The sequence below is a fragment of the Salvia hispanica genome, chromosome 5 (genome assembly GCF_023119035.1).
Source record: "Salvia hispanica cultivar TCC Black 2014 chromosome 5, UniMelb_Shisp_WGS_1.0, whole genome shotgun sequence".
NCBI lineage: Eukaryota > Viridiplantae > Streptophyta > Magnoliopsida > Lamiales > Lamiaceae > Salvia > Salvia hispanica.
In genome coordinates, this window is record NC_062969.1 from 6,183,426 (window position 1) to 6,198,884 (window position 15,459).

The following is a 15,459-nucleotide window of genomic DNA, read 5'->3' on the forward strand; positions in this document are numbered from 1 at the left end:
TATTATTCTCGAGTGTTATATGCTGTCATCTTAATAATTTAGATTAAGAATTTTAATATTTAAGTCTGTGGAATGAATGGATGGTAAGGCGATAATATCCCAATAAAGTATTAATTGGCACAATTCTTACCCAATATATTATTCTTTTGTTTGATTATTCCGTCTTCACTATGAATGAATTGTGCCAATTTTTCGTGTTAAACCTCGCGCATTTCACATACATAAATATTGAAAAGAGAGAATATACTCCCTATTGTTTCTACAAAAATGTCATTTTTATCGTTAGAAATATCACTCTTACTAAAGTTGATATAGTATCAAACTTCGTGTTATATTAGTAAGTAGTAGTATGATATAAATTTACTTACTAGTACTAATAGAGACTGATATCATTATTCAAATGATACACCAATGGAAAATAGTATAGCATCAGTTAATTATTTATTATCGTTACATAAAATTTCCTAGACCACTCAATCCCACTGGCCACTTAGTATAAAAGGAAGATACCAACTGAGAAAATGGATGGTTGTTAAAAGTAGTAAGTATGGTGGTGTGAATCAGCCTCCTAACTACGCATTAAATTAATGAATGGTGGTGTGAATCAGCCTCCAATCTATGCATTAAATTACCAGCTTTCATTATCAAAAAATGAGTAATTAATTATTCATTTCCAATCCGAACATCACATGTTTCACAAATTATCTCATACTTATATTCATACCCGACCTTTGAAAATGAACTTTTCATTTCACATTTCAGTCTTAAATTTTAACTACTCATTGATGTAAGTTTTTAATGATTTTAAATTTGAGTTGTGTTAATAAATTTTAATAATAATTCTTAAGGATTACATTCCACTAAATTATTTATTTATAAAAACATGAAAAACTCGAATTTCATGAATATTTCGATTATCCCCATGTCATAAAAAAGTGTATGCCTAAATTATTCCATCTAATCTACAACTTATGCCTAAACCGAAACACACCTGCTTACACCTAATTAAACCTACTAATTACCATCATTACCAATAATTAGAATCTACACAGCTGTATTAGGTATATACCTGATCATGCAACAACATGTATTAGAAATGGGATTAATCGAATTCGAAAAATGAAACATTGCCCAAATAAAATGATTTACAGAGGCACGAGTTTGCTTCAGAAAAAAGATAGATTTATCATTTTTTAACCGAGATTCTTCTTTCCGCTATCTCTTTCTCTCTCTTCCTTCTTTGCTTCCCCTCGCCAAAGAGAGAAGAGAAGCGTGGAGACAATCTCCGACATTCCGGAAAGGGACAAACGCAATCAAACAATAATTCGTATCCCTCTAATTTATTCATTTGTCCTGCAACTGCCGTTGTTTGTTATTTTGTTGCGGGAGAGAGAGAGAGAGAAACAAGAGCGAGAGAGATGTTGGTTGCAAATAGCTTCGATTTATGGCAAAAAGACTCCTTCTTTTCTGCAGCTGAGGAGGTTCAGAAATCTGCCGATTTGTAAGTGTGTGTGTGTGTTTCTTCTCTCGCTTTTTCTGTATTCTCCCTTTTTAATTACTCGAATATTGATCTGGGTTTGGTTTATCTTGAGGAATCGTTTATCGCCTCTTGTAAAGTTTACTCTTTTATTTCTTAATTGCTTGCAGAATTTGTCACTGATTTTACTTTTCTTTCCTTTTATTTTTCTGTCATGGGTTTTGGTTTCTGAGATTGTTCTAGCTTTTGATTTTATTTTAAGCTGTTTTTCCCGAATCACATAATTATTTTTGGTTGGAGATAAATTAGGTCAGTTAGGTGAGCTATATACTTCTTGGTTATGTGTGGAATTCTAGTTATTTTTGGTAATCAAGAATTAAATGAAACAATGAATAGAATCTTTCATGATATAATAAGCATGAAGTAGTTTTGTTCTTCTGTTTTATTACTCTGTTCAATGGCTTTTTGCTCAGCTGTTGGGGTGGGGGTGGAAAGGGGTTGCTCAAGAGGGAGCTGAATTTAGTTATACAATCAATATGAAGTGTGTACAATTCTTGTTTTTGCTATTTGTTTGATCAAAGACTAATAGGAGAATTACGGGGAAAGAATTGCATTCCATTTTACGCGTTTGTTTCGGCAGAATGGAATCAGCTTATAGAGCATGGCTCAAATCAAGGAAAGAAGCATTGATGTCTCAGCATTTAGATAAGATCAGTAGGGAGCTTCAAATGGCTTTAGGCACTGCAAAATGGCAGGTTGGATACTTCGATATTGTATATTTCTTGATTTCGTGAAGTATGCTACATGGTGATTTTTTCTAGCTAAACAATTTAATGTTATTTTAGAGATATTGTTTGGTTGTTGAATGCCATTATGTTCTGATCCAGTTTTTATTTCTCAAAATCTTGATTGTCAATATATAGTTGGAAGAGTTTGAAAGAGCAGTTTGTCTAAGCTACAGAAATAAGGTTGATGATATTACAATTACCCGGCATAAGGAATTTGTTTCAGCCATAGAGGACCAAATCTCCCGTGTTGAAACAGCATTGAAGGTGTCACTGGAAGTTGAAGGGAAGAAACCATTTCGGTGGGTGAACTTGGATAAGGAAGAATCCGATGACTTAGTCCATTTTCTTTCGGGATCCCCAGGGACATCACAGATGATCAAAGATGGTCACATAAATGTGGGAGCACCAGACAGAGATTACAGTCTTGGTTCTCCGGTAAGTTCCAAAGTCCTAAATCGGGGTTGGGAAGAAGTCGCAGCAAGTGTTAAGGATATCGGCTGCTCCTTTGAACTACAAGATAGAGAGGTTCGTGACACAGAAGATGAAATCAGCAATCGAGCTGGTGAAAGTCTTAATAATCTGAGAGTCTGGAATTCGCCCGACAGGAATGCTTTGGAGATCGTTGTTGATACGGATGATAGAGAAACCAATGGATTAATCGAAGCAATGCCTAAGGAGAAGGGTTCAGAACCTTTGATTTGGAGGTCAACAGGTGAAATGCATCGTAGAGCTAAAGAAGTGAAAAGCCACACTCAAATGAAATTGATAAATTGGATAAATAATGTAAGTCCAATGGTCATCTGACTCATCTCCCATGATTATGCTTGAAAGAAGGATAAAAGGTTATTAGAAATGTCATTTTCTATAATTTATTTGGCATGTGTTTTCATCATGGTTCATAAATGACTGTCTTCTACAGAAAAAAGCATTTCCTTATAATCACACAATGTTATGAATATTATCTTAAGATGCAGAAGGAATTTCTCCTTAGTAATCAATGCCCTTATGATTCTCATTTTTTTAATATCCTGACCATTTTGCAGCACTTAAGAGGACGTCAGGGAAATCAAAGACAATATCTATCCCCAGTGTTACCGGTCAAATCTATACGTTTCGTACTAGCTTTGATGATAACCATTTTTTTATTTGGTAAGCTTGTTATTTAGAGACTTCTATGGATAGTGCACAGGGCAAAATATTGAATGCTATATGAAAAATACAGAAATATACATGCATCACTTTTTAGTTCATATTGTAGTCCATTATCTAGAAGTGTCATGTGCTTCTAGCTCTTGAAACTTCAACTAATTTCAGCACATCCAAGGCTTCACCTTGATGATGCTAATGTAGAAAAAGTAAAGAAGAGATGTATGCAATAAACAAGAATTCATAACATTATGACTAGTCATATTTATGTTTTGAATTGTATCACATTCAAAGGGTTACATTTGTAATCAGGAGGCTGATGCGAGCTGTAATAGAAACTCAGTGCATGATTAAAGTCGATGAGACCTATGTTGACATAATTGAACTTATAGCTTAGGGTTCTTCACTGAGTTTAGTATGCATAGGTCAGTGATTAAGTTAGTTTAGCATACCTGTTTATGAGGCAAATTGGATGCTAAATTTCCTCTTGTTATTCATGCAGTCCCTTTCGTGCTCCACTCAACTTAAGCCGTGTTTAAGTGCGAGCGATAATTGAGGTATGTGTACAGTTTTTGAACTCTTCATCAGTGGCTATTTTGATAGTTTGATGTATGTGAGGAAGAAGTAATTAACCTTTGGTAAAAGGAAGAGCCTATCTATTGTTTGTGGCCCAAAAAGGGTGATTTGCACGAAGTTCTCTCGTGTTGAAATGGTGCATGAAACCTCTTGTGTTTTTCGATGAAAATGATTAATTGCTTAAAACATAATGAACTTCGACTTGATTTTTTCAAACTTGTGAATGCAGCCTGCATACAGGTCATGGAATTTGGATTTCTAATGGAATCTTATTCAGTCAGGATGGCTTCTGCAGTTCAAACATGCTTGAGGGCCATACTCGTTGAGATTAATCTCAAACGCATTTGTATCATCAAGTTTCGCCAACCTCTCCAAGAATATAAAGATTGTAAAACATGCACCATTCGATCTTGAACAGAAAAAGAACTTCTGAGACTGGCATCGTATAGCTGTGTTTTTTTTATAGCTATTGTAGTGCTGTTCTTCAGTCTTGAGGTGTTAAAGGAAAGTGGATTTGATGGATTCTTCTTCTTTGAGCTGTCCTGTTATTTGCAGACATCCATTTGTGATAATATATAAATAGGTTGTTCAACTTTCACGTGTTAATCATTTTCTGCTTTTGTAACCAGAAACATCTTTGTGATCTTGCTGAGTTATATAACCATGTGTAAAATGCACATTGCTTCAACTTGAAAAGGGGAAAGACGAATCAATTGAGTTTCATTTCAAGCTGCTGAAAGTAAACCTTTTAACAAAGATATAAGGGTACAACTCATCGTATGAAACAGTGAATTACACACACACCAGAGCATAAAGAAAGCTAGAGTGTTTCTAAACAACAAAAACTCATCAAATAAGATAAAATGGTACAAACTCAATACACAAAGCCCAGTTCTGATTCTCAATTGCAGACATAAACCCCACTTTCATACCTGTGGTCAGTCTCATAGAACTCTGTCTTGCCCTCGGAAGCAGGTCTTAGGGAGATTCCAGACAAAGATCTATATACTTGGGCAGAAAACTTGACATATGCAACGATCTCAAGATCCGATCCATCATCATCTTCGCCAATATCCACGGGCATTCTTGCCCTGAGTCTACCAGGATTTCCCTTCAGAGGAATCTCATCAATGTGCCATTTCAGTTCTCTCTCGGACCTGTTCAACACTGCTTTAGGAGACACTTTCAATAGGCTCGGGTCTACAGGCAATTTGAGAACAATCGTTACATTGTTCAAGGGAGCTGGCAAGTCTGGGTTTGAGACATATTGAACCATAATAGAAAGTAACGTTCCACTGAGCCGTTTAGCTAGTCGAACCCTTAAAGGCAGTGGAGTCATACGAGGTTGCAAGCTGTACTTTGCAATGGGTATAGGTTCCTCTGAGGTAGCCGTTCTCACATGAAACAAGCCATTTCCTAAGCTGCTCACTTTAGAGCCCTCCACTGCAAACCTCTTGATACCTTCTCCGCCTTCGACCTTGAACGAGAACTCAGTTTCCTTGCCATCTGAAGGCGATTTAGGAGGGACTGTCTTGAGATACACCACACCCATCAATCCCACTCTAGCAAGTAATGATTCCCTAAACTCTGCACTTATCTCTTCAACAATATACATCTCTGGACCCTTCATTTCAGTCTTCTTCACCAATATATCCTCAATCTTATCCCCAGCAGCAGCACCTTTAGCCACAGCTGCAGACGGTGGCTCACTGGTCTCTAAAAGCTCCAAACCACCAAGACCCTGGTCCTTTGGAACCTTCTTCGTACCCACAAACTCCGATGCATCCAATCCGCCACCCCAGGCATCATTAATACCTTCAAAATCTTCCGGCAGCGTCGACCCATCATTAGAAAATTCAATGCCACCATACTGCCCTTCGAATCCTTCCACACCAATATGAGTGGACTCAGTAGCTGCAGCTGGAGGCAGACTAGTCACGTCGAGTCCTGCCAGCGCCTTGCTTACATCAGAGAGACCCGTATCCTTATCCTTCTTAAACCCTTCCATCAGCATTTCCTCTGGCTTACCAATCCTATCACTAGCCGCAAATGGATCCTTCTCCACCTCAGTTTCCTCAACCTTAGGCAACTCCTTCTCCTCAACAGGTTGAACAATCGCCAAAGTGGTAGCCACCTCATCTCCAGCCTCCAATGTCTCCGCAGGCAGCTCAAACGACACCTGCGAAAACAACTCCATGTTGGCCTCATGATCTGCCGCTTGCGACTCCACGTTACCCCAACTATCCGCTCCACGGATCTTACTCTCAGTCTGAACAGCCGAATGCACCATTTTGGCAATGCCTTCGCCGTGCATCGACGCTAGCATTGCCGCAAGCCTAATGCTACTAACGCCCCTCAACACTATATCCAAAGCCATGTACACCTCCGCATATTTCTTCCCCAATTTCTCCGGCGTCACATCGACGCCGCGGCACGCGGTCACAATCACGGAAACCGATTGATTAACGATATGGATGCACTCAAACACATTATTATGCGAATCATCAATCGTAGTAACACCAAGAACGTAAATTGAATTAACTAGACGGTACACAACACGATAGCGCGACTCAGCGCCGACAATCACCTGACCGGAGGAGGCAGTCAGCGGATCGTCACCGATGAAATCGGCGGAGGAATCGGAGGCGGGATGCTGCTGATTCTTCGCGAAGGAGCGGCGGGTGCCGCGGAAGGCGGAGAGAGCTACGAGCGCGCGTGAAGGAGGGAACCATTCCCGGGTCTGGAGAAGAATGTCGGGGCCACTTGCCGGTTGAAGAGCTAGGGCTAAACACGACATCCGGATCTAGATTGTGGATCGATCGATTCGGATTGGGAGAGGTTTAGAATTGGGGGTTTTGGTTTTTTCGGCGGAGAGAATTTTGAATTCGAAATGTGAGCATACGAGTGGCGGAGGAGACTCCGAAGCTGGAGATCAGTGATTTTCCGACGATGTTTGCGTCGACGTCTTTGCAGATCGGGGAGAAATGTACAAGTTCAGAGTGCAGATGGTACAAATTAGATGCAGAAGGTGTTTTACCAGACGATGGTTTTTGCAGACAGGTCCCCGAGCATTTCTTAACTTTGAAAATGGCACCACACTTCTTGGGAACTTACCATTCTTCACCATACTCAATTTGGTCAACATCAAGTGATACAAGACTTTTTTATGGTCAGCGTCAAGTTAGAGAAAAATACATTAAAAGAGTATTTATTAAATAAAAAATCACGTCATTTTAAAATTCTTAATTCTTTCATATGATAAATTTAATTTAATTTTTTTTTATAATTATTAGCATCAAAATGATGCTATTTAATAATTAATTCACTTCACTAGTATCATATTACATGGAGTATATATTTATATCATTATTGATCCGTATTACAAAAAATTGTATGTATACCAATTCAACATTGCATTTTCAAAGTACAAATCTTTGAAATTTTATGATTATCATCCAAATTTTGAAAAATGCAGCATAGATTAAACTTTGATCAAAATTTGTATGCGCTAAAAAACGTACCAATGAAGTTTTTTTATTTTAAGAAAAAAAACAGGGTTATCAGTGTTTTAGCTTATTGCAATTTTTTTAAAGATAGTTTAGTTAATAGTGTGAAATATAGGAAATTTGATACAATAGGTTTTTTAAATGGTTTATTCAATTTATAGGTTCCAATGCGATTTATAGCTCAATATCATGATACAACGATCATTTGCAATTTTAATTTCTATGGCGTGCCACACATCATCAAATTGTTTGGCCAAGTGTTTATGTCCAAATAACAAGTAAGTGCATTATATTATGAAGTTAATTAGTGCTTTTTTATGACGTTAATTACCTGTCTCAAGTAAAAAAAACATGCGACATACTATTACTATTACTCTCACTGTTTCATAGTACTACTACAATCATACTAGCTAAGTACTTTTTGACCCAACTAGCTAGTCATATCAGTTTTGGGATTTTGCAATGTGTGTAAGATTAAAAAGTGACTTCTTCACATAATGATAAGTTGGGCTTTCGTTAAGACCTAAGAGAGAAAAAGTTATTAATGCTACAGATTAATGAACTTTATTATATATGACCTGAATTGATTTTCCATGGCCCTCACTCCAACATGGAAGACAAAATAGTCATTTCATTTTCTCAAGTTTATAGACAATATCATCATCATCTAAGTATAGAGACATCATCATAATCAACGTGCCAAAAACATATAATCTCTTCCTTCCAAGCCAAGTAAAGTAGCCTACTAATTATAGCTTCAAAATTTGTATTATGTGTCAAATACGTATGCAAGCTTCCCGATTAACACTAAAATCATCCGCAAATTAAACTCATTCATCATCACATGCTTTAAGGGATATATACTACTATTAAATTACTCTAGATAATATTAATATATAAACTGGTCGTTTATTTTAAAAATCACTTAACATCTACTGTACATATTTTTCTGCATGTCCGAATTTCATACTTTGACGTTATTTTATTAATATTATTCTAGATGATAATAATGTGCTTGGGGTTGGCCGTTTCTAACCCTATTGATTTGGATTAGAACATTGTGGTAGTAATTGTGCAATAGTAGTATATTATAGATCGATGTAAAATTGTCAAATTGGTAGTTGGAAACATGAAACAACCACGATGAATCGATGATATCGAATAAACCGAAATACATTCTCGTTAAATAAAACCAAATAATTTATAGTAGCTTTTTTTACAAAACTGTGTAGCAAAAATAAAAATAAATTACAAATGTGGGACAAGGCCAATGGAAGCCGTGACAGCCACACTTGCATGATTCTTGCAACTCAACACCTTCAACAAATCAACACCCCAAAAACTCCTCCGATCACTCCTCCCGCCGCCGCCGTCAATCCCGGCAAACAACCTCCCCGTATTCCGGCGAACCTGCCTGCTCTTTATATCCCGGAGATCCATCTCCGGCTGAAGCTTGAGCGGCCCGAACATCATCACAAACCACCTCGGCTTCACCTTCGAAGAGTTCCGGTGAATGTCCGCCGCCTCCGGTTTGGTGGCCAGCCGAGACCGTGCGGCGCTCCGCGGCCTGGCGGCTGCGGAGAGCGAGCCGCGGCGATGTGTTCTGGATAAGCGAGAGGCGTCGTCGGCGGAGAGGGATTTGAGGATTTGGGGGTGAGGGTTTTGGTAGGGCATGAGCTTCCCGCGGAAGATTATGTCTTCTGCATTGGTCATCTCCGAGTTGAAATCGTGGAGGAACTCGAAGAATTCCGAGGGCTCCGATGATGATCGACGTTTGTCTTGGATTTTCGATTCGCGGAGGGAGTGGGGCTCTTCCTCCTCCTCCTCCTCCTGCGGCGGCGGCGGTGGCCTTTTTCCTTCCTGTGGCATTTCCTAATATGGTTCAAGTGATAAATGTGGGAGCTATATGAATATTTATAGAGACAAAAAGAGACGAAAAAATATATACATATGGCAATATCAGATCATTTCAATTTACGAAACTCAAATCTAATTTTATGTAAATGTCACATTTGACGATAATTTTAGTCTAACCATTTACGTTGAATTAGTATTTGAATAAAATATCTTTACACACTTACTACTTTATAGATATTGGTACTAACATTTGCTAAAATTTGGTACTTCCTGCAAATTTTTAAGTTGATAGTAAAAATTACTACTATAAACTTAAGCTTTGTACAGAATTTATCGGTTTTTTTTTTTCCAACTCATGAGACATTCACCGTAAGAGATAAATTCATGATTTTTCCGATCAAATTTTTAGTTCATAGGAAATAGGAGTAGCTATGAGGCTAATGTTTGTTATTTTAGAGACTCGTTTACTTTACTGAATCTCCTATTTAATATATTTGCTACACATTGTATTTGACAAGTAATATTAATTAGATGAATGAATATTTCACTTTAATATGAAATCTTATGCACAGTTAAACATATAAAATATTTAATTACACACATCTGATATGATAAAAGATACAGTAAAATATTGGTCCCTAAAATTACAACTCCTTATCAATAATTTATAGTACTATAAATTACTATACTAGTTTATTATTCTCTTCATCCATGATTAAGTGGCATAAGTTAACTCGGCTCGAATTTTAATTATTTAGCTGTTGTGATTTAATTATTGCTATTATGTGAGCGATCCTCATTGTCCACATTAGAGCATCCCCATTGTCATGTCCGTCCGTCCGTGCCAGCGGCAAGGAAGAGCTCGTCCGCCGCTGTGAGCCGTCCGTCCGTGCAAGCAGCACGGCGCTGCTCTTAGCTAAGAGCACGTCCGTGCCGCTGAGTAGCACACGTGGCGCTCTCTGATTCGCCAACGGCTATGCCGTTGGCAAGATTGATTTTTCTTTTTCTTTTAAAAAAATTCAGAAATAATTCAAAATAATACCAAAAATTAAAAAATATATTTTTGGATTTCCAAAATATAGAGCCGTTTATGGACGTTTTTTTTTGGATTTTTTGATTTTTTTTTAATCCCAAAATCATCTATAAATACACACATTCATCATTCACTTTTCACATCAAATTATCTCTCATTCATACTTTTTTTATATTAAATCATCTACATATTCCTCTCTCACTAAAACCCTCTCCAAAAAATTCAAAAATGGATTTCACCAATCTCATTGCGGAAGCGGAGCGCGAAGAACAAGAATACCAGGAACAATATCGTGCCGCCTATGTCGCCGCCAATACCCCTGCCCCTCATCCTCAACCAACTAGATCAAAACGTCGCTACATCCATCGTGATCGGGAGGGAGCTCATTGCCGACTATTTTTCCGACCAACTGCGGTTTCCAGAAGATTACTTTCGGCGCCGATTTCGCATGTCAAAACGGTTGTTTATGCGTATTGTCAACACATTGTCCATCCGTGTTGAATACTTTCAATCAAGTGTAGACGCAACCAGTCGGCAAAGTCTCTCGGCGTTGCAAAAGTGTACTTGTGCCATCCGACAACTTGCTACTGGGCAAACGGCTGACCTATTCGACGAGTATTTGCATGTCGGTGAGTCAACTGGAATCCTATGCCTCGAGAATTTTTGCGACGACGTTCGTTCTGCTTTCGGCGAGGAATTCCTTCGGGCACCCACCACCGAAGAATGTCAACGGTTGTTTCGTCTTCACGAAACAGTCCACGGTTTTCCCGGTATGCTAGGCAGCATTGACTGCATGCATTGGAAGTGGAAGAATTGCCCGACTACTTGGAGGGGACAATACTTAAGCGGCCACAAAGGCGGCGGCCCAACGCTTATCCTTGAAGCGGTCGCCGACTGCCGCCTACGGATTTGACATGCATATTTCGGTGTTGCCGGATCCAACAACGACTTGAATGTGCTCTATTCTTCACCACTCTTCCATGATGTTTTCAATGGTGTAGCACCGGCGATCGACTTCACCGTCAACGAAAATGCATACCACATGGGTTACTATCTCGCCAATGGTATCTACCCAATGTGGTCGACTTTCGTGAAGTCGTTCAACAATGCGCAAGACCCGAGACTAATTCTTTTTGCGCAGCGTCAAGAGTCTGCTCGGAAAGACGTCGAAAGATCTTTTGGGGTCCTTTAAGGCCGATTCAACATTGTGAAGGCCTCGTCTCGGCTGTGGTACGTTAGGAATATAGCCGACATCATGTACACGTGTATTATCTTGCACAACATGATTATAGCTGACGAATGACCGATGACGGCTAACTTTTAGGACGATGAAGCTGGAAGCTCAACCGCGAGGTCTCCCCCACGACGAGGTGTGCATACGTCGGTGAACGAGAGGATCGAAACAAGACACACAATGCGCGATACAAGAACCCACATTGAGCTACAAAAAGACCTAATCAAACACATTTGGGCGAAATTCGGCAACGAGTAGTGGGTCTTTTTAATTTTATGAATTTAATTATGCATTTTTTTATTTTCAAGGATTTTAATTATGCATTTTTATTTTTTAGGATTTTAATTATGTCATTTTTATTTTTTAGGATTTTAATAATGTCATTTTTAATTTTTAGGCTTTTAATTATGTAATTTTTATATTTTAATGCATTTTTATATTGTAGAAATGTTTTTAGTAATGGAAGTATTTAAATTGAATAATAGAATGGTGGACCCTTGAGCTTGTCCTTGCGGAAGAGCATGAATGTGGGTGTTGTGTTCTTAGCTAAGGACAATGAGTAAAAGTGGGTCCGAACCAACCCCGTGCTCTTATTTAAGAGCACGGACGGGGATGCTCTTAGAATTTTCATTTTTCACCTTCATATCTTTGTTCATCTGTAACGTACTATTATTCGAATGTGTACTGAGCAAAAACTGGTGGTGTTTCTATATTAAAAAAAAAAAAAGGTCTTCATTTTGATCGAATTTAAGGATGTTATATATTCTGAAAATGCATAACTGATTAAGACATAGTATCTAGAATGTGTAATCCATTTATGTAAAAACACCCTTATATAAGGTATTTGTAGTGTAGTACTCCCTCCGTCCCGCTTTAGCAGTCCCATTGACTTTTCTGCACTCATTTTGTGAAAATAATAATAAATAGTTATAGTGGAGAAATAATAAAGTAAAAAAGAGAATAAAATAGAGAAGAGCCTTATCTACATTATTCTCTTTTTTACTTTATTATTTCTCCACTTTAACTATTTATTATCATTTTTACAAAACGAGTGTAGAAAAGTCACTGGGACTGCTAAAGCGGGACAGAGGGAGTATAATTTATGACAAAGATTATACTAGTACCACGGAGTAGTACTATTTATTTCCTGTTTATAACGGCCCATCACAGTTAGGTCCAAAAGAATCTGCGTAGTTGGGCCAGGATTATCCTAAAGTGGCTTCATATTTTTCTCCAGCTTTTTTTTAATCTTTATAAGCGTTATAGTAATTCTCAAATACTACTGTACAATGCAAGTTTTCATTTTTCATTAATATTTTTTTACGAACCATAATTTATCTCCATCAAATGGTTTTTTATGCAATATACAGTATGTGGCTATTTTAATGTACTTCAAATTATTTATTCATTCTAGTGTTAGTAACAAATCTCTCCATGAACCTCGATTTATAACTAATTAATTATACCAAGCTTTATGATTGTTGAAAAAACTTTCTAGCTAGAATCATTTTTTTCAGCTAAGGTTACTTATTATGTTAAGAGCTAGAATCTCCTACACTTGTAGCTTAAAGTGATGGATTACTAACTCAATTTGTCTTTGACCACCAGCTTAGGCGATGCTTGTCATATATACTTTTAAAATTTTATAATTGTTCGGTTTTAATAGCTTTTCATAAATATTGTTGGAAATCAATTCAGTTTAACCAATAAAAATCTACAATCGGTCATCACTAGCATAAATATATATTGACTAACTAATTAGTTGGATTATATTTTTATTACATTGTCTATAAAGAGGTGATAGAGAACTCAAAATTAGGGGTGTAAATTCGGGTACCCGCGGGTACTCAAATCCGAAATCTTAAAAATATCATACCCAATACCCGACGTATGTGAATTCGGGTACCCTAATACCCGATGCGGGTACCCGAATCCAACTAATCGGGTACCCATAAACCCGGAATTATTATATTTAAAATTTATTCTTTTATATAAATTAAATTGTGATGCGAATAGAAATTATTAAAAATCACACAATATTTATACTATTTATTGACTATGATTCTATATTATACTATAAAATAGACATTTGACAAATAGACACTACTTAATTTTAAAATAAAAATTTTTTGGATATAAATTGAAACATAAAAGAGATTAAAATAATTTTTCAAGACATTAAATGAATATGTAAATAAAATGGAGAAAGCATAACTAATTAACTCTATATTTTCAAAAGATAACAAGTAAGAACATAATTAATGCAACATGAACCGAACACGAATGTAAAGAAGAGAGCAAACAACAAAAAGAGTGCAACAGCGGCGTGAATGAAACTTGAAAAAGTGAGACACACGAAAAATTTATTAATCTATAAGTGATTAAATAAAGTTATCCTAGATTTACCCTACGGGCTATAGGCCATATACTAAATAAAAATATTTATCACAAATACATAATTAATCGGGTTTAATCGGGTATTAGTCGGGTACCCTAATACGGGTTTCGGGTACCCTAAACCCGAAAAATCCTAACATTAACTACCCAAACTCGCACCCGAACCCATATTCGAATCCATAATTTCGGGTTTTGGATACCCAAAACCCGTCGGGTATTGGGACTGGGTCGGGAATACCCGAAACCCGCAGATTAAATTTTCGGGCCTACTCAAAACCCTCTTTAGATCACATATATTTTTAAATAATTAAACTCAAAACACTCAAATGAAATTTAAGAGGACTCATTAATAATAATAATTTAATTCCGGAAACAAAAGGAACCTAGTAATTATCATAACAACGTCTAGGAAATAACGCCGATATGAAAAGCATTTAATTTGGGCACCAATATAGGTAACTACGTCATTAGTTAATTTACTTTTATATTTTAAATTGTTAAATCATAGTACTTGCATAGAGAGTAAATATATTTAAATGCATGTTCAATTGTGTTTAGTTGGTAGCCTAAATAAGATCAAGATATATGAGTTATTTGACCGATTTATAGATAAAATAAAGTTTATGTTAGACTATTAAAGCCCATTTTGGCCTGCTAAGGCTCAGAGCAAATTAATTCAAAATGATAGTAGATTATTTAACGGTTCAAAATGGTAGATATTTCATACTCACATCCTTATCTTAAAGTTTATCTTAATTAATTATCTTGTGCTAATTTAATGTGCCTATCGAAATTCGATATACAAAATTAGAAATATTGCAGCTAAACTCTAACTTTATCATTTATCTTTGGGCTACCAATTAACTACACGGCACAATTTGTTTACGTATCCCGATACATTATACAAGACCAAAAAATAAATCGAATTTACTACAATATAGTAGTATATAAATTTAGAATTTGATTAGAGCATCCTCATCTGTGCTCTTAGCTAAGAGCACGGAGGTGGGTCCGGACCCACTTTTACTCCTTGTCCTTAGCTAAGAGCACAACACCCACATCCGTGCTCTTAGCTAAGGACAAGCTCAACGGTCCTACTATTCTATTATTCAATTTAAATATTTCAATTACTAAAAACATTTTTACATTATAAAAAATATATTAAAAAATAAAAATTACATAATTAAAATCCTAAAAAATAAAAATACATAATTAAAATTCTAGAAAATAAAAAAATTCATAATTAAAATCCTACAATTTAAAAATTCCTATAATTAAAGTGTTATGGGAATTTTTTGTGTTGAAGTGGGGGTATTTATAGATGAAAATGTTAATTTTGGGGGGAAAAATTAAAAAATAAATTAAAAGTGGGTAGAAAACGGATATAATTTTTTGGGAAGTGAAAAAATATTTTTTTTTATTTAAAAACATTTTTTTAAATAAAT

At 36.5% G+C, this 15,459-nt stretch overlaps 3 protein-coding genes across 3 annotated transcripts; 1 reads left to right on the plus strand and 2 right to left on the minus strand.

Annotated features, from left to right (window-relative positions):
- Positions 1-1,162: 1,162 nt before the first annotated feature.
- Positions 1,163-4,579, plus strand: LOC125187179. The gene is made up of 6 exons (XM_048083710.1): positions 1,163-1,501; positions 2,118-2,232; positions 2,401-3,048; positions 3,309-3,414; positions 3,914-3,968; positions 4,217-4,579. The coding sequence occupies exons 1-5, from the start codon at positions 1,419-1,421 to the stop codon at positions 3,937-3,939; spliced, it is 978 nt and encodes a 325-aa protein (XP_047939667.1). The 5' UTR covers positions 1,163-1,418; the 3' UTR covers positions 3,940-3,968; positions 4,217-4,579.
- A 109-nt stretch (positions 4,580-4,688) lies between these two features.
- On the minus strand, positions 4,689-6,996 carry LOC125187178. Its single transcript, XM_048083709.1, has one exon. It carries the CDS (start codon positions 6,782-6,784, stop codon positions 4,889-4,891), a length of 1,896 nt encoding a protein of 631 aa, XP_047939666.1. The 5' UTR covers positions 6,785-6,996; the 3' UTR covers positions 4,689-4,888.
- A 1,640-nt stretch (positions 6,997-8,636) lies between these two features.
- Positions 8,637-9,362, minus strand: LOC125186358. The gene has a single exon (XM_048082709.1). It carries the CDS (start codon positions 9,360-9,362, stop codon positions 8,742-8,744), a length of 621 nt encoding a protein of 206 aa, XP_047938666.1. The 3' UTR covers positions 8,637-8,741.
- Between the last annotated feature and the right edge of the window lie 6,097 nt (positions 9,363-15,459).

Bases quoted from the DNA above. Each gene is read 5' to 3' on its own strand.
- LOC125187179 (XM_048083710.1), top strand. From the start codon at position 1,419: ATGTTGGTTGCAAATAGCTTCGATTTATGGCAAAAAGACTCCTTCTTT. The intron at 1,502-2,117 runs GTAAGTGTGTGT...TTGTTTCGGCAG, and splicing joins GTTCAGAAATCTGCCGATTT to AATGGAATCAGCTTATAGAG. The intron at 2,233-2,400 runs GTTGGATACTTC...GTCAATATATAG, and splicing joins TAGGCACTGCAAAATGGCAG to TTGGAAGAGTTTGAAAGAGC.
- LOC125187178 (XM_048083709.1), bottom strand. From the start codon at position 6,784: ATGTCGTGTTTAGCCCTAGCTCTTCAACCGGCAAGTGGCCCCGACATT.
- LOC125186358 (XM_048082709.1), bottom strand. From the start codon at position 9,362: ATGCCACAGGAAGGAAAAAGGCCACCGCCGCCGCCGCAGGAGGAGGAG.